The sequence below is a fragment of the Tympanuchus pallidicinctus genome, unplaced genomic scaffold (assembly GCF_026119805.1).
Source record: "Tympanuchus pallidicinctus isolate F22 unplaced genomic scaffold, pur_lepc_1.0 scaffold3, whole genome shotgun sequence".
Taxonomy (NCBI): Eukaryota; Metazoa; Chordata; class Aves; order Galliformes; family Phasianidae; genus Tympanuchus; species Tympanuchus pallidicinctus.
The window spans coordinates 98,583,494-98,603,095 of NW_026294747.1; the positions used below are offsets into that span (position 1 = coordinate 98,583,494).

The 19,602-nt window shown below is 41.3% G+C and overlaps 1 protein-coding gene across 1 annotated transcript in view; it reads right to left on the reverse strand.

The window, feature by feature from the left end:
- TRIM71 (tripartite motif containing 71) overlaps positions 1-19,602 on the reverse strand; it is a 55,476-nt gene that overhangs the window by 13,968 nt on the left and 21,906 nt on the right. Inside the window, exon 2 of the mRNA XM_052695890.1 lies at positions 2,423-2,590. Coding sequence (XP_052551850.1) covers positions 2,423-2,590 — 168 coding nt within the window. The remainder of the gene's footprint in view (positions 1-2,422; positions 2,591-19,602) is intronic.

The following is a 19,602-nucleotide window of genomic DNA, read 5'->3' on the forward strand; positions in this document are numbered from 1 at the left end:
GCAAGTCAATTTATTTTATTTTAGCCTAGTTTCCTCAGAGTGTGTTTCAAATGCATGCTGATGTGCTGTCCCCTCCCTGGGATAAACACAGCTTTACAGCCATGTTGTCCCAGCACAAGATCTTCTATACCAAAATTCCTTTGTGTAGCAGGTTCACAGCATCAACCTTCAACTCAAGCACCTCAGTTCTAAAACCTGCATTTCTTCTAGCTGTTGCTGATGACATTGAGGCAGTAGCCTGCCCTGAGCTGCAGTATTCTCCATCTCCACATATGCAAACACAGATTACTAACTCCTCAGCTTCATCATAGATCAGCTTGCTCACCAGCTTTTTTCTGTAGAGCGGTTTAGATTAAAAGGCCTTGTTTAAAGTCAGTTCTTGAACAGCCCCATTCATTTTACAGATTGTTTCTCACTTACTGCCCAATTGCACTTCCTCTTAAAGTAGCTGGCCTAGGGCAGAACTGGAAGAACTAAATTCAAGAGCTATTTGCTTAAGTTATATATGCAATGCCAGGCCACCCACCTTTTACCTGTCCATCAGTAGTCAACTCACCACAAGAGCAGGAGCCTCCAGAAGAACAGCCAGAGAACAAGAAAGATAAAAGAGTAAAGTAAACCCAGGAGCAAGCAGGCATGAAAGCGTGCATGCAGTACTAGCAGAGTGGTACTTAACACTATTCTTTTGGTTTCTACTCCAAGAGACAAGTCACTATTTAGATGATTCGTCCATACCAGTTAAATGATTAAGAGCCCTAAAGGCCAAAGCAATAATTTAATTACTAACAGACAAGCCCTTGTCTAGGGCAGCCTAGAGAAATTCAAAACACTGAGCTACTGAGGTTTTCTAGACTAGAATAATCCCTTCATTCTTGCTCATTCTTGGGACATGTTAGACGTTTCTGAATGCTTCTGATACTGCTGAAGAGCCTTATAATTTTATTTAGAACAAACCAGGGAAGCTAAGTTTTGCAAGGTTCAGGGTTAACGTGAGGTTTTAAAATGGCCATCCAGCTCCAAAGCTTTGGTGCTTAATGTTCTGACATATGTAACAACATCATAAGCCAAAGGGAGGTATCTGAAACAGCTAATATCTAAACCATCACAATACTTTTTTCCTTCCACGGGTGCAAAGACTCAGGACGAGTCAAATTAGCTGCTCCTTTCAGGCTGAACATGCTCATCTAAAAAAGGGTTATAGCTGTCATTTATTCTCACTTATTAGGGAGGCACAAAGTTGTCAAAATACAGAGAGGGATTCTCCAAAACAACCAGCCTCTGAGACATACTCTACACTTCGAAACATGCCTAGAGTACAAAGAAATTCTGTAGCACTGCAGGAAAACAACCAGCAGATATTGTCATTGACTGTGACCACTCCCCTTCAGAGGATAAGAGTTAACAGATTTAACAAGAAAATTTAAAAGATCCCACTCAAAATAGTCATCTATTAAAACAAGCAATGATGAGGGAACAGCTCCTGTGTAGCACACATTTGAGAGAAAAGCACATTTAATTGAGAAAGCTTACTTCTGCCAGTGTCTAACCAAAAAACATAAAGTCCTGGTGGTTAAGTCTAACATAGAAGTGTTGACTATCCAGCTGAAAGCATTTGAGGCTGACTAAACTGGACAGTTGTAGTACAAAGTAGCTTCGTACTAAGCCTTCCCTGTCCAAAGGCTCTTTACTAAAGGAAAACTACTGCTAATACCGTAACAGTTACTACTAGATACTACTCAAGTTAACACACAAGTTAACTAACTACCAACATATACTTGCAAATTCATTTCCTGTGCAGATTTTCCTTCTACCAATTGAAGCACTGTGTTACCTTCCTTCCAGACCTCACTTAGTATTTATACGTGCACTGCAAAGTAGCTGATGTAGGATGCAATAGGCAGCTGTAGTATGCACCTGTGTAGGCAGAGCAATCCTTCTATAGAGGTAACTGATCCCTTACATAGGCAGATTCAAGTTCCACACCAATCCAAACAGATAATTATCTTTTTACATGCAGTGGCAACACTGAAGACACAACCAGATCTGTAAGTAGTTACAGTGCAGATGCTGTACAGACGTAAGAGACATCTTAGAATAGAAGTCTCAGCTGTAGAAACAGAAACACGCTTGGCACTGCTGTACAAGATCAAAACTTTGCTCAAAATGCTTCATGCTCAAGTGCATTTGGACATAGCTTCATATATATTATGATTTACATGTCAGGACTATGCTGCAGGAATGCAAAATTCATAACAGCGCTGTTTTCAGCTATACAGCCACTTCTGTCAGATCTGAGAGAACAGAAGGGGTGAGAAAGCTGACAGAAGCAGCAGAGAGCTTTTTGCCTGACACCCTGCCCTGTACCAGGCAAGCTGTGAGGGACAGAAAAAAAAATTAAATACTTAAGTTGGGAGTATCTTACCTGAATAGCCTGTCGTCCTTGCTGAGCATCTGCCAGGAGCTGGATGGTAAGAGTCCTGGAGTCCTGGAGGGCATCTTGGAGGTAGATAAAGCTGTGACCCACATGTCGCCCCATGGTACATTCACGACATATGGGGACAGAGCAGGTATCACAGTAGAAATGCAGTACCTGGAAGAGAAAAACATGTATCACCATCTGATGAAGAACAGAAGAGGGAAAAAGAAATGCAAGGTTGGCAAAACAACAATAAAAACAAACAACAGATAACAAGAAAGGGAGGAGGCTGGAGGCAGTAGCCATGGGCAAAGACTTCACAATAGTTTCTCCTCAGAGGAAAAGCAAACCCTCTTTCTTAGTAAGCTTCAAATTGTATTCTAAAAGTTGGATGGAAGTGTCATTGTTTTCTTTGAAATACAATACTAGGAAGAATGTCCACATCAGCTCCTCTTAAGAACGGAAGCCATCTGCCAACACTTACGGATTGGAGATGTCATCTATGTTAAATTTCAGATGAAGACTTTTCCTGCATTCATCAGATACATTCTCTGAAGTGGGTTTAACAGTGACTGTGCTAGAGAACAGGAGCATCCCCGCCCCCCAAGAATAGAAAACCATTATGCATGCTGAGAACCATCCTGTTTCCTCAGAACACATAAACCCTCTATGCTTACTCAGAGCAACACAGCACTGGGCAGAACTCCTTTCTGCCAACTCCCAACAGCAAAGCAAAAAAAAAAAACCCTTTGCTCTGCCACAGTGTTTCTATTCTGGTAATATCTGGAGATACTTGATATGGAGAGGAAGACAAGACAGTAGCATATCCATCAGTGTTTCAGTTTTAAAGAACTCTGGGTAACAATCAAAGCCCACTCTATTCACAAAGCACTTAAAAAGTATTTCCAACTCACAATGGAAGTCTTACACAAGACTTCAGCCTACAAAGCTGGATCCATTCATCAGCCACAACTGTCTCCATTCCATCCAGTAGAGGGAAGCAGCACCCAAAAATAGTATTTTCCACACGTTAGTGCTTTCTTAGAAGAAAACAGATCAGCTATTTTGTTTTCAAAGATGCAAGCAAAGGAGTACAAAACTGTGAAATGAGAAACTCCACATTTAGTCTCACTCCTAGCAACACACACTATATTTTTTAGAGCACTGTTAGAAAAATCTAGCTTACCACAGAAGTCAGGAAACCACCACAAAACTCTGCCATTGTGGAGTACAAATAATTTTTCCATCACCAGCTATTTAAATTCTACCTCAGAGAAAGCAGCAAGAGCAGAACAAAGGCTGGGCAAGCATCTGATATGCCTGTCTCCTCACAGCTGTCACCCAACCAGTCCTGACTCCAGCTAAATATGTATATATATTGTGATACGGTGCATGGCATCCCCATTTCCCTTCTCCTGCAAAAGAACAGGGGAGAGGGAGGACAGGTGATTCCCTCAGATTTCCTGCGTTGCATGAAGAGCTATTTTAAGCTCTCCTGTAAGCACAACAGCTGAAGTGGCATATGGATTAATTTCTCAAAGGAATATGTGTGTTTGCGCACGTTACATTTTCTTCACAGTTAAATTTTGCTGTAGGGAAATGGAAAAGGTTAGTTTGCGTCTGTTCAAATTCTAATCCCTCAAGCAATATCCTCAGATCCTGAGTCTTCTTTAAGGATGTAGATGCTGCCTTTCCGAAATGCATTTTTCAATATACATCACCTCCCTCTACTTGAACGTTCCTCGTCTTTACACTGCGGTTGTCTATATCTGTAGGCAATGTTCACTTGCTCATGCAGTTCTGTAATTTTGCTCTTGAAATTACAGGGAATGTTTATTACATGTTGCTGAATGACTCCACATAAGCAACTGAGAAGTTGAGAGAAAATGAAAACCAAGGGAGAGTATCAAGTTAAGTCACACGAATCCGATATACTTCAAAAACGTACAGGAGGGATTTAGGGACTCAATCAAGCACAGCAGCTGAAAGGAAAATGGTGACCATATGAACAGAAGTCTAGTAGCAAGTTATATCTGCTGTTAGTCCTCCAAAGAAGCCAACATCAGAAGCAAAAGCTGAACGCCAGAGATCTGTCCCGTTACCAGTATGTTCCAGCTGTTATGTGACAGTATCCACTGGCAAGAGTCATCTGGTTGCCCGAGCCAAGGAGAAACTGAATTGAAGCTCTTCAGCTGCCTCTTGCCATGCAACAAAATGTGGTGGAAAATACCGCTCCTCAATTTAGAATGGAGGGAGACAAGAGCCATAATTTCATTTCAGAAATGTACAGATTATGTAGGATGTGGCTGGCAAGTGTTTTGGGGAAATGCTACAAAGACATTGATAAAGTCTCCCAGTTGTTTCTTAGAAGACTGTGAAAATCACCTAAATTTAAATTTGAGAGCAAAAGAGTTAAAAGGCTTGGGCAAAGAGAAGGGGAATAAGCAGCAGTGGACTGATCTCCATCATTATACTGCTGTTTAAAAGTTATCTTAAACACACACAAAAGAAAACACAAATGCATAGTATCATTACTGCACTCAGTAGGGAAGGGAGCTGGTCGCCAAAAGTAAACTGAGAGAGTCAGCCAGCTTCTAGATGAACAAGGAACTGCCTAGAAACTCCCTTCTGGGCATGCTGACTAATTGAGAAAAGAAAAACAGGAGCACCCCCCAGGATGTACACTGGCTCTACCAAGCAGTGGGGCCCACAGCAGGCTGCTCTCCCAGGGTTAGAACTGGGAAGTACCCAGCTGTGCAGGGGTAGGGGAGATCTGTGCCAGTCAGACTGACAGAGATGGGAGCTTCTCTGTGCTTGTATCCACAGCTGGCCATTTATTATGTTCCAGCCTTTTCACATCCCAGTCCCTAGGTCATGGCCTCAAAGGTCAGGTACTGTTAGGTGAAGTTTCCATGCCTGCTACATAGGAGGGGAGAAGAGAAGCAACGACAAATCAACCACCACCAACACATCGACAACAAAAGCGACCAAGCAGCTCACTCCAAAAAAAATCTCACACTAACAATACATAGACTTCTTACTTCCTTGAATTAGGACAGCACAAGAGTCTGCTCTCCATTCGGATGTGATGCATCTGCAGTGCACCTAAAAGCTGGCAGGGCCTCCCCCTTCTGCTAATCTTAGCAACAAGGAAAGGCCACCCTGAATTTCAGTTGTGCTGTTAATACAGCAACATACTGCTCCTTCTATGCCCGTATCGCTGCCTTAAGAACAACAAGCCTAGTCTTGAGCCGTGGTGGGAGGGGGGGAGTGGAAGGAAAGAGCAAGGCTAAGTCCCTCTAGAAAGGCTGGGCTTATGGTGCACAGCCTAACAAACCAATTTCAAGGGGAAAAAAAGGTCTTAAAACTGCTCCCTGCTCCTGAAGAGGGGGAGACAATGCTAAGTAAAAGGACCCACCAAGTAATTTAGCTATTGTCCTTTTAATTTCACTATTTTCCAGCAGCACTTTGAACAAAACCTCCAAACACATTTTTACCTTACGCAAGTGTTCTGATAGGAAGGAAACAGAAATGAGAAGAAACCAGGAATAGATATATTTCAAAGAATTTTGCAAGGTTTTATCCTCTTTTTTTTCTTTTAGTAATATACAAATACAGAAAAAAAGATTGCTTTTAGAGAAAAAAAAAGAAAACTTTTCAGCATTCGAGCCTTTTCAACATTTCTTTCAATAAAATTGTTCCCACTAAGAAAAGATTTCTAAGCGAGTTTGGGTGGATTTTTAAAATAACCATTCTATTACATTAAATAGTATCTCAGAGTTTCCATCAAAATCAAATGAAGAGATAAAAGTCAGAAGCGAGAGCAGAACAGTTTCAGAGATAGTTAAAAGTGATTTATTTTAAAATAAATCAGCTATGGGTTGATTATTTCCCAAACAGGAAATATTTCCTGAATTGGTGGCATACAATTTTAGACACAAAACAATAAAGGGAGCCTACTTCAATTTAAACAGAATCAGTGAACCATATTACAGGGCTATTCATCTTTTACAGCCACAGCAGCTCAAGAAATACAACAGCAAGGCCATAAATGTGATTGCTTCAGGAAAGGCTGTACAGTGCACCGTAAAAACATTTTACAACAGCAGGAATTCCTGGGTGTCGCTCTCCCCATTTTTTGGTCCATCTGCTTTCAAAGGGGGCAGGGGGATGGGCGGAGATGTTGTTAAACGTCCCCCGGGACTGCACAGCAATCAATCATCATCTGATGAATGGCCGCTGAAGTTAAACCCTGACCCTGCTCCACAATTCCCACACCAGTGCTCCTCTCCTCGCTGACCAGCTTCCAGCGGCCTCCCCCCCCCCCCCCCCCCCCCCCCCCCCCACCTTCCAGCCCTCACCAAAATTTCCCAAATACCAAGGGCAGACAAAAGCAATGGAATGCAGTAGGCACTACGACAGAAGAAAATTCAGCAAAACCAGCAGTTGAGGGGGTTTATCCTTAACTTGCCTCTCCTGGCTCACCAGCACTTGATTCCTCTCACTTCAGATCACATTTAAGAGCACGTACACGCACAGTTGTCAATAAAGCACGTGAAATCTCTTCAGCGTTTCGCTTTCTGTCACGACATTTCAGTGTCTTGACAGAATTGTATTTATGCCTGCAGCGTTAAGCAATTGTACAAGGCAGCAACGTACAGGGCCACGTTTTAAAATACAGACGAAGTCTGATGCCCCGAGCGCTGCCCTGTAACCTTAAACAACAACAAACTCTTACAAACTAACTGTAGCCTCTTGGTTCTCCCTTTGGAAAGACCTCCGTCTGGCATTTGTGCATTAACTTATTTTGAGTTTATGACAGAAAAATCACACGCGCTATGTCAGTCTGAAATTTTCCATTACTAAAGGTGCTTTATTATTTAATTCCCTTGTCAGCAACTCAAACACCGGTGGCTTTGTTAGGCAGTGTGTGAGGCTGGGGGCATTATGAATTTAGCAGAAACTCATTTTCCAATGAATGTCAGCCCTTCTCTTCCAGCACTGGCTTTGGATTTTGTTGTTTTTTCAGAAGATCTGGGGAAAAAAAGCTGCGTCCCCGCATCATTCAAGCAGCAGCATATTTTAAACAGCATATAAATGCAATCATGATGGACAATTGGGTCAGAGTCTGATGCAGTGAATTGTTTTGGAGTTTAAGCAGAAAAAGGTGTGGGGTTTTTTTGGTAGGTTTTTGTTTGTTTGTTAGGTTGGTTGGAGTCTTTTGGATTGCTTTTCCTCTGGAAGATCCTGGTCTTTAGTTCCCATTTTAATGGCAACCTGTGAGAATTACCTCATGATTACTAACTTATTTCACACCGTGATCAGAAAAACACAACAGGGAAAAAATTAGAAAGTACTTTATTCCATCAGCTGACCCTGAACCAGGGTAGGGCCCTGTAGGGCCAGCACACGGGAAGGGGAGTAAGAATCCACAGCTAATGACACAGAGTGTGGCTGGAAGACTGTCAAGTAGAGCTAGGGGAGGTCCAGGTTGGATATGAGGAAACATTAGGAATGGTCAGATGCTGAAACAGGCTGCCCAGGAAGGTAGTTGAGTTACCATCTCTGGAGGTGTTAAAGAAATGTTTAGGTGTTGTACTGAGGAACACCATTTAGAAGGCAAGATTGATGGTATGTAGACAGTTGGACCAGACCTCTTGAAGGTCTTTTTCAACCTTGGTGATTCTATGATTATTATCTGACTTACTTAAAGTATCAGCTAAGCTACTGAGCTAAGCCACACAGTTCAGTTCCATATTTAACCAGCCTCACAGCTGGTAGTCTACATCTTAAATCTGGCTAGGTAGCGTTCATCTCAAGTTCTAACCGAGGGGACGCTATCAACCAGATTCAAAACTGTTAAAATAGGCTTTTAAAATGGATGAACGTGCTGCTTTCACAGTTCATGAGTTTTTGCTTTCTCCAGTCCTACTGTTGGGACATGAAGTCATATATTTTAGAGAATGGTAATGTGACAATGCTGGTCATTCAGGCTACCTCGATTAAAAAGCAAAAACTTTTTGGAAGATGGGTAGTTCTATTAATCAAGGTCAAAAAATCCATTGGGCATTAGGGTGGTAGTGAAGCAAAGGCCACTTAGGTCCTTTCAGGGAAGGAAAGCAGTATTTGCTAGTTCTGTGACAAGCAAGATCCACTTTGAAGGCCACATCCTCAGTGACGGTGCAACGAAGTTTGCAAAATGTGGCTGAGACATGTAGTCACATCAGTGTCAAAGCTAATTTAAAGATTTGCTGGCTTTAGCGTGCTACAAAACTGAATCTGTCTTGGATTGCAGTCTTACAACTAGAGCTCCATTTGATGACTATAGTTGCTGGTACAGCAACCCACCAGAGCCCTGAAACTGCAGTGTGCTGAGCATCCCAGCAGCACCTCCACCAGCTGCAATGCACTGTTCATCTGACCCAAATATAGAGAAAGTATTTTACCACTTATCTGGAATCTTCAGGTTAACAACTCATCAGCTAGCTTTCTTAAGGCTCCTGGGTGCAAGTTAACTGAGCCCACTGATCCACTCTACTGCCTCAGGTTATTGACAGACTGGTTATTGATAGAACATTTCATATCCAACTTATAAACAGATTTCTTTCTTTTTTTCTTCTTTTCTTTTTTTTTTTTCCTAAATAAGTAAGGCTAAATATTCTTCTAATATTAATACTGATGAGGTACAGGTATAATTTTCACAGTGGAATATCTGTAAGTCTACATTTCAGGATTTTCTTCCATAAAAATTATTTGGGCTAAGAAAATCTCTCTTTTATCTTAAAAAGTCAAAGCATCTGCTTCAGCACAAAGGCAAGTAAAGGAGCCAGCCTATGGGCAGATGCAATAGTATCAGTAGCTAGTAGATTATGCAGCCAGTGATAAGTCAGGTCTTTTAGAGCTTTCAATAGGGAGACCAGCCTGTGCTTCAGCATGCAACTCATTAGCTGTTTAAATGCAGCTTGTATGCCAAATCTGCATGACACGAGTAGCAGCAGGGTGGTCTTGGCAAAGGGGACAGTGGGCGGATCTAAATATTCAACAGTTCAAGAAAGCAAGTTAATAGCCTGCTGTGGAAGCAGATACTGGAGTGGGTCAGGACCCAGTTCCACTTTCAAGCCAAGTTTTGTCCAAGCCACTGTCCTAAGTCCCTGCAGGTCAATCACTGAGCTTCCCTGACTCTTCAGCTCTCTAAAATGCTTGGGCACCCAGACAAAGCTTGCCACAGTTTCAGTGATTCTATAAAGGACTGATAATCACTGTTAAGCTATCACATATGGAGTTTTTATGTCTGTTGTTTTAGACAAAAATCAACAAATTTAAATATTCCTACAAACCACTATAAAACATTTTTTCCTTTCATGCACAGCTCAACATTAGAGCTTCTCAAATTCTCTTCCAAGAAGAATTAGAAACAGATGTCAAGGTATGCTTGAAGTACACTCCCTCACCTGCAACTAACATCAGGTACAGGCCTCATCTCAACAGCTGTATGTATTCCTCAGCTTTGTCCTGTCCTAACAGCCTTTGCCTCCATTCTGGCCCTTGGCAACTGCTGACATTCATACAAGTTTGACAGCAAGGCTGCTATTATACAACTTGCAAACAAATAGCTACAAAACATTGATTTGATGGGTGTGGAGGAAGAAAATGGGAATTCTACTACTCCAAAGTTCCCAGCTCTCCTCCAAGAGCTAGTCCTTATGCAGAAGACAAGCCAGTTGTGGAACGTATCTTAAGCTGACGGACTGTGCAGCTTGCCAGAGCAGTTTCCTGATCCCAGTACAAACAGGTCTTTTGTAGGTTCAATTTTCTTATAGAGCAAGCCTGTAGTCAAACCACTGCTCCCTAAGAAATTTCTTTGGTGAACTAAGTCCTATTTATGCAACAGATTCCTATTAATATTTTTAGTGGGCTTCACTGGGAGGGCAAAGAACCTACCAGGCTAGACATCTTAAATTCATAATGCTTAATTGTTAGGGAGGAAAAACTTGACTGAGTAGAAAGAACACATTTATCCAAAGAAACCCTGGCTTTGCAGTTTATGTGTATGGATATACACACACATACAGGTCCCACACCAGTGTTACTGTGCAGAGTTTGTTTTTAAACAAGCAGTACTGGGTACCTTGGTTTGGAAAAATGTTTAGAGCATGAATCTCTGCTTACCTTTTCACACTGTAATGCTGCAACTGCAGCATCTAATGCTTGTTGCGAGAAAGAATATCACAGTGCATATTTGAGAAATCCAACTGTTTCAATGTTACATGAATTTAATTTGTAAGTCAAACTGCAGCAGCTAGATACTAGAAAACTAAGTAACCATGAACTCCCATTCACAGTTGAATGTTAAGCCTAATATGCTGGATGGTCACAGCCAGAGGGATGTAGTCAATGACTTTGTGTCCAGATGGAGACCAGTCGTGAGTGTTGTTTCCTATGCATCCATCTTGAGACCAGTGTTCTTCAACATCTGCACTGATGACTTAAGACAGTGGGGTCAAGCATATCCTCAGCAAGTTTCCTGATGACACCAATCCGAGTGGTGCAGCTGACGCAACAGAAAGAAGGGATGTCATCCAGGTGGACCTGGGAGACTCTTGAAAAATGGGCCCATGTGAACCTAGTAAGGTTCAACAAGGCCAAGCATGAGATACTGCAACTGGATCAGGACAATCCCAGATACCGACTGGGAGAAGAACTCATTGACAGCAGCCATGCTGAAGACTCAGGGGTCCTGGTGATGGAAGGTTGGGCATGAGCCAGCAGTGTGTGCTTGCAGCCCAAAAGGCCAACGGTATCCTCGGCTACATCAACAGAGCGATGGTCAGCAGGGTGAGGGAGGTGACTGTGCTACTCTGGTCTTCCCTTGTGAGGCCCCATATCTGGAGTACTGCATCCAGGTCTGGGGCCCCCAACACTGAAAAGTGTGCAGCTATAAGAACAGTTCCAGAGCAGAGCGACAAAGATGATTAGAGGGCTGGAACATCTCTCTCATGAAGAAAGGCTGAAGGAGCTGGGCTGCTTCAGTCTGGAGAAGAGAAGGCTACAGAGAGACCTCACTGCAGCCTTCCAGCAGTTAAAGGGAGATTATAAACAGGAGGGGAAACAATGTTTACATGTTCTGATACCAGTAAGACAAGGGAAGATGGCTTTAAACTAAAAGAGGGGAGATTCACGTTAGTTGTTAGGAAAAAATTCTTCACTCAGAGGGCAGTGAGGCTCTGGCACGACTCCCCAGAGAAGCCGTGGGTACCCCATCCCTGAAAGCATTCAAGGCTGGGTTGGATGGGGCCCTGGGCAGCCTGATCTAGTAGGGTCAATCCTATCCATGGCAGGCAAAACTGGAATTAGGTGGTCTTTAAGTTCCCTTCCAAACTAAGCCATTCTATGATTCTCTGATTTACAGTCTAGTTGCTCCCCCTTGCTTATGTGGCAATAACATACGCAAGAACCCGAAGTCGCAAGTACTGAATATTGATCAAAAGTAACAAATTTCAGAGATAAAAAAAAATAATTTGTGAATGACACTGGTTTAAAGAAAATAATCTAAGCATGGGATGGCTCAACATTTTTGCTTTATGTTTAGAAGTAAATGCTGTTTGAGGGAGATGCCTCTGTACAGATTTGTTTAGAGCAATTTTAATAACATTATGTAATCTCTACAGAATTAAAAAAAGCATTTCCTTGTACCTTTCTTAAAAAGAAGATTAAGATGGAGAGGAAAAGTATATCAAGTTTCAGGCTAACTAAACTCAAAGCCCTTTTAACAAAGAGGGCAGCTAATGTACATGTAGCAGAATTAAGCAATTTGGTGAACATCACTGCTAGTTTCTGGTAATACTAGTTTAAGTAACAGCCTTGTAGGCAGTTCACATACTTGTCCAAGACAATGTCCCTTCTCCATTTTCCACAATCAACTCCCCAACAGATTTACTTAGTGTAATACAAGCTAATGTCACTACAGAAATTGCAATTACTGACTGCTTGCAACGATGCCTTGTGGTAAGAGTCAAACACACTTGCATATACAAACAAAAAAATACCTCCATTAGTTTAAATTTAGAAATAAAACTCTACTGCGACCCAACAGTAGAAACTATGCTGAGTAAAAACAAAGAACAGCAATACCAATTTATGCGTTAAGGCATAAGCCTATCACCTGGCATATTAGGAAGGAATTCCTCCTGTCTATTACATTCTCAATGAGAAATGGCATGCTTGGCCAACTGTGCCCACATTCTGAAATAGACTCAGGAAACTCCCATCCTTCTCCCCTCAGCACTAGGCACTGTCTGCTACTGTAGGCTGGATTGTCTGACAGAGAACAATTTGTTCCTCCCAACTCTGCATTTCAGCTCTTCCATCTTTAGAGAAAAGCTGTAACAAGAACTGTCTTGGTACTGAACACCCACAGCAGGGGTTGTTAATTTTTTTCTTTAATTGTGAAACAATCCATGCCTATTAAACAAGCCCAGTTACCGCCAAGTGCCATATGCACATCAAACTCAGGTCAAAGCAAATATGACCAATTGCAGCCTTTTATTAGGAAATACAGGCAAGACTTGTCTGGGAAAACTGACATATAAACCCATTCCGAGTGTTTTATACTGCAATGTTTTCAGTTACTGATTATGCGGAACAGGCTGTTTTGAAAACACAAAGGCAGAACTGAATTGCCCCACTCTTCTGCTCTTTACCTTCTCTGCTCCTCTCGCGCTGTCCCAATCGCTGCTTTTATAACTATCCAGCCACATAACAAGCCTTTATTGGATAAGATCTTTGAAGAAACTTGCTTTTCTTTGCTGAAACCCCAAATGGCTAACACAAACATTTAGAAAAAAAACTCAAAACATTTCATCTCTCTCTATACCATCATCCTCTCAAATGCTCGCACACTAAAAATACACAAGTGTAAAAATTTTTACTAGCGTCAGTACACATGTTTCAGAGCAGGAGAAAAATTACAACATGTTGAGGTTTTGCTTAGGATTCCTCATAAATGAGAAAACTTAATTAAGCAAAACCAAATTTGGACTGCATTAAAAGAAGGGGAAAAAAGTAGTTAAGTCCCAGAGCCAGCCAGTAGCCTCCAACAACACATTATATACACACCATATTAGGGTTCCTCAGCTAATACCATCTAATTGTACCATCCATGTCAAAATAATCATTATCTGCTCTCAGCACACAACTTGGTGCGTATGGCTGACTATCTCATTCGGAGAAATGAAGCCGAAGATGACGATCAAAGTTTCACTGCTAGTGGTAGAATGCCAAAACTGAATTTATCAGATTAATATGCTTGTTACACAATTCCACTTAATTTTAAAAAGGATTATACGGTCACATCTTATGAAAGACTTCTCTTGAAAGTGCTATCCTTTGGGTGCTAGTGCACTGTTACTTCCAAATGAACTCTACTATCTGATGTTTGTTTTGGAAGACCAGGCTGTCTTAACAGCCACAGGGCATTTCAATAATCATATAACAAACATTACCGCAGGTTACTCTTTAATCCCTTGTGAGTGAATGAGTAAGTTCTTGTCCACGTATCATATTATGACACAGCTCTGCAGTTGCTGCCAAAAAGGCACAGTAAATCATAAAAGAAAAACAGATCTAAGAATAAGGAGATCTGTTCCTAGAAGGCAGATGTGTTTACTCAGAATAATTTTATCTTCGTCATTAAAGAACAGTAAGAACAGATAAACCTTTGTTTACAAGCTGTTAACACAGAACAAGACATGTATATTTCTTTCTGAAGATTTAAGGCAAGTCTTGATGGAGAATTCAAGTATGTCTTTATACACCTCTGGCTGTCTCTCTAGTGACACAGCACAACCAAGTCCTCAGAAGTTTTGGTACTCTAATTAATCACTGCTCTGCCCCACTCTTCTTTCCAAACTGATGGAATACAGGAACAAACAAGTTCAAACCCTATGGCTCCCTTTCCCCTCCTCAAGTTTCTGTGTTTGTTTCTGTTTGTTTGTTTTTTAAAGCCGAGAGAGAGCACCATGACAGGAGAACAGAAAGAGTACTGCAATTTTATTTATTTTTATTTTGTTCTTTTTAAAGTGTTCTACTATAAGAAGCTATTTTCCTCATGGAGATATTTAAGAAAGCTCTCCTGAATTTGGAAGAAGAGGAAAGAGATAAGCATTCCAGGATAAATAAACAGTTATGAACTGAAGGAGAGCAGAGTATCTTTTTAAACTGCAGAGCAGATTTGAAGTAAAGAACTTAAAGACAACAAACAACTAATTATGCTTTTTCATTGCATCACAGATGCTGTTACAGAGAAGTAGGTTCAGTTTGAGGAGACTAAGGACAACCTTGCATCCCAGTCAAGGTTTAAGTTATGACTCACACTATTTTAACCTATCCCATAGGGCTCCTGTAAGTAGCAAGTAGTGTGTATATTCACTCTGCCAAATGATTTGTTGTGGATCATTGTATTTTTGGCCTAACCAAACTACAACAAATTTTGTAACACCCTTGCATGTTCAGCAATATACGTCACAGGCCTTTTTAAGAATTTGAAAGCATTTGGCATTTGTAAAATAATTTAAAAACTTGTGTGAAATACATCAGGCCTTCTCAACAGCATCAGCTGTTTCTCGTAACACTTGTTAGCTTTAAACAGCTTCTATACTGTGCAGGCACATTAACCTTATTTAAACTTCTACTGCACAGTAAAGACAGAAGAAAAGCCATAGAGGCAGAACTAGGCAGGAGTGTCCAATGGGACACCTTAACAAAGACAGTGGGGAGAAAGAAAAGCTAAGACAGTCTGCTCCTTGCCCTAGTCTGGGAAAATACATGTAGTATTGACTACAGAAAAGCAATTTTGTGATGGAAGTGGTACTGCCTTGTTACGGGACACACTCCTAAGGAAGAAGTCTTTTCTACATACAAGATGTATGAAATGCAGCACGAACACCCACATTACAAATACAGCATTTCTGACAAGCACCAGCAGACGCCTGCATTTCGGGTATGTCTTTTCACCTGAAGGCCGTGTTTACACAAAGTGTGGTTTTGCTCAGGTAGGCAATGCAGGAGAATTCTTTTTGATTTCTTTTTTTTTTTTAAATACTATCACAGAGCAATCAGCAGGAAGTCTTTATGAATACTGTCATATACGCACGCTGAGCTCTAGAGCCAGGCATAATTGACCTCAATTACCAAAGTTTTGACAAACACAACTATTTGTAAAATGCAAGATTAAACAGAAGTTAACTCATTATTTCATTTTTAAGTACTGTGAAACTAGCTCTACATGTTGCTTGCCTGCTAAGAAGAAAGTTTGAGGAGGTCATAGATAGGATTTTGGCCAGTCAAAGGTTTTCTGCAATCCAGGCAAAAGAACAAAACGTTTAACCACATTTCCAAGCAGAAGAAAATTAACCTACTGAATGAAGTCTGCTTGGCTCAAAACACTTCCAAGGAAGTCAGCTCGCTGCCCCCTGCATACCACCTTCACTGCAATCAAAATAATGGAGCAACTTTAAGAGCCACACACAGGCAAGTACCTCTGGTAACTTAGTACCAAGACAGACCTACTGCTTCAGGAACATCGCTTCCTGTAACTCCCCTTTCAAGTAATAACCAGACCACTGATTCACTTAGGATTTAATGAGATTACAGCTTGAGGTGATTTGACTGGAGACCATAAAAGTTTTAGGAGCCCATCTGCTCTGCAAAACTAACCTCTCACACGCTGGGTACGAACTGACCTTTGAAAGCTGCGCTGTAGCTTACGTAGGCAAGATTCAAATCCAATTGGTACCTGATGGGCAGGCAGGTCAAACAAAACAAGCGATTGGTGCTTTTGAGCCAATTTCCATATGCACCAGTACTCCAGGAGAATCTTTCCAAACAATCAACAGCCTTTTCATTAACGAAAGACTAGTCACCTCAGGGTACTTCCCCCATCATTACCACACCATTAATAGCAAATTCAAACGGTATCTGTTGTAATGGCCATAAAGAAACATTATTCAATTTCGACTTTGCCCATACTCCCACAATCCATGACAAAGCACTGATCCTTGATCAAACCCCACACTTAGTTTAAATTAAAAAAAAAAAAAAAAAAAAAGGAAATTTCTAATTGCACCGAGATCATCACTGCCTTCCATATCTCAATTTACACTTCTCTTCCCCCATTAACAGCTCGCAGACACGTTTTCATGAACCAACTGGTTACCTTTCTCACATTTCCTGGTATCAGATCAAACATTATCGACCCTTATTCGAGGAGGAAAGTACAAGAAAAAAACACATTGATTTGAGAAGATTAACAGCATAATAGGAAGGAGCTACTGGTTTTACTTAGTTACCTTCTACAGAGCTGTAAGAAGTGGCATCTCAGAGAGACTGGAGTTAAAAATCTTTGTGAGTAGTCCAACGTTTGCATCTAGACTTGAAGTGTTTCACACTTCGTTATGGCAAACCTGAGGTAGCTCGCAGTAGAAGAATCGAGTCTCCCTGGACAGCTGTATGTTGTATTTTTAAAAAAACTTAGCTGCTGTTATTTTTCCCTCTCCTTTTAGGCTGAGATGTTTTGTTGTTTTGTTCTTGCTTCAGTAACGGGCCTCTTTATGCAAGTTACATCTGGAAACAGACAAAAGCCAACTGCCCAGCAGTATTGGAAAATTAAAACATTGGGTCAGACTCCAACGGACTAGGAAGCCAAAGGTCAAAGCAGCATTAAATCATTAGTTTCCCAGCTGCCACCAAGGCATGGAGTTGACCTTTGATTTTTTAAGAAGTGGTCCAAGCAATTTTCTGGTGGCAATATGGGCAATCTGGCACACTGGAATATTATCCTTAAGAAGGGTGGGGGTGGAAAGGAGTTTAGGTCTTGGAGGCAAGAGATTAAACTAACCCTCCAGACAAAGTTTACTCTGCTAAACTGTAAGTGCAACTAGTGAATATGAAATTATTAAGCTGTAAAGCAGAGACACTCAAGCATTTGAATCATTCAAGTAACTTCTTCATTTAGTAGGGAGAGCAAGAGAATTTAAGAGCATAATGAATACATTCTAATATTGTATGTATTTGCTTGAATGGTTTAAGACCAGAAATTGTGTTGGAAAGCCCCTTTCTTAGCAATACGCTTGAGATAGGAGAACATGGTTCTTCAGATGGAACAACGAGAGCACTTTATTTAACACAGCTAAGGCAGCAAATACAGAAAGCAAAGGCCAGTTTACTGTGTTGTCTTTCTCTAGTCTCCAGAATATTAAATTTTATCTGCTGCTGTCCTCTGGCTGTAGTTCCCAATCCAGTTCTTACACACAGCCCTGCTGAATGCAATGGCTGCACACACAGAATTCTGGTCTGGCTGCATTCAAGTTCCTAGGAAGGGGTTGGTTTTACTGCTGCATGGCAAAAAGCAGCCCAGATATCAAAGTGGTTTCTGATACATCAAAGTATATTTGAAAAGCACAATTGATTCTACATCAGCAGCTGAGCACATGCACACACAAAACAGCTCGTTTGCAATCATCTATTAAGAGATTTGTGTGTATTTTAAAAGTGTGCATATTTTTAAAGCTTTTTCCATCAATTTATTTGCTATAAAAGGGTCACCCAGCCCATAGCTTACCGGTAAGAAAAGTAAAAGCTACTACTTTTCTCTGTTTCAGGGAGCAGCAAGATGTCCAAATAGAAGAGCTTCCTCCCCATCCTGTGCCCCAGTGCTAGGGGATTAACTACTGCCAACTCTTCCCACGAGACGCCAAGAGCCACAGCAGTGCCTTTAGGCATGGACTGAGCCACACAGGCAGGGGTGCAAGGAAGGTAAAGTATTCCCTGAGAACTGAAATCAGCCATTGATGGCGAGTGAAAAAACACGCTCTTGCTGTTCTTTTTACAATCAGTATTTTCACTGCCCATGGTGAAACGCACACCACCCTTAACAAATACCTTAGCGACTAGGGATGGGCAGGTCAAGCTCTGGGAAGGTTCAAATACAGCCAGTAGAAAGTAACAAGCCCTGAACACAGACTCACCACAGGAAATGAGACCTGTCTGCAGAGAGCAACTGTTGTAATGCTCAAAGCAATGAAAACATACTTAAGTCCGCGTTAGTAACAAATGCTACCTGAAACTGTTCTGTTTCAGGAAAGCAGTACTGGAAGACCATAACAATAACTTCTCAAGGAACAGCAACTTCACAGTTCAGCCAGTTGGCAAATCAAAAAGCTACAGATGAGCTGCTTATCTTTTAACTTTTCTGCAGATACTCAACTTCGATAGCACTAAAGAACCACACACACCAGATGCTTTTTGTCACAGATGCTTGAAGACTCCACCAAAACCTTTCAGAGAAAGCCAGCTCAGTTTTCTTTGGTAAGCATTCTGGTTTAGTGCTACAATGTGACAAGCTCAAAATCACTTCTAAGATACAATTTAAGAGTTGCATTCGTTTCCAGCAACCTGCATGCACCCACTGTTACCTAAAGGGAGGACGGGTTCTACCACCACAGCTTTCCTTCTTAAGACGGAAAGGCCAAGGTTTACATGAGATCTACAAGCTACAACTTCAAATGAGAATTAACTCTTACAGCAGTTGCTGTGCTGCCTTCTTGCCTACAGTCCTGAGATAGGTGCAAGACATGCCAAACTAGAAAGTATAGTTCTTCAACGCATAGGTATTGTCCACATTCCTTGCTTTCCAACTAGTTTTCACACAGAAAGCAATCAGTCACCAAATGACAGTATTTTTTTTTTTAGGATTGGGTAATGGAGATTCCTAGAACTGCAGTTGCACAATTAGGTACCACACCATGATGTAGCTTCTGCCACAAAAACATGGAATCCACCTATTTGCATACAGCCTTCTGATGGCCATATTGATATGAGACAAGGTTCTACCCTCTAAGCAGCAGCCTAATACTCAGCAGTGCTACAGGTAAGTAATTCGCTCTTAAACAGAGCATGCCATGGATGTTAAACAATATGGCAATCATCCAGGTGACTGACTAGACCTCTTCCGGCTGGTACATGAAAAATGCCTTCTCCATTTATACTAGAAAAACTTCCACTGGACCTTCATTCTCATTTCTGAATGGAACACTGCCAGCGTTTAAGTTTATAGTAGAAGAGAACACCCTAAAAATTAAATCGAAAGCATTAACAAGAAACTATCAGAGATTAACTCTAATACATTGATT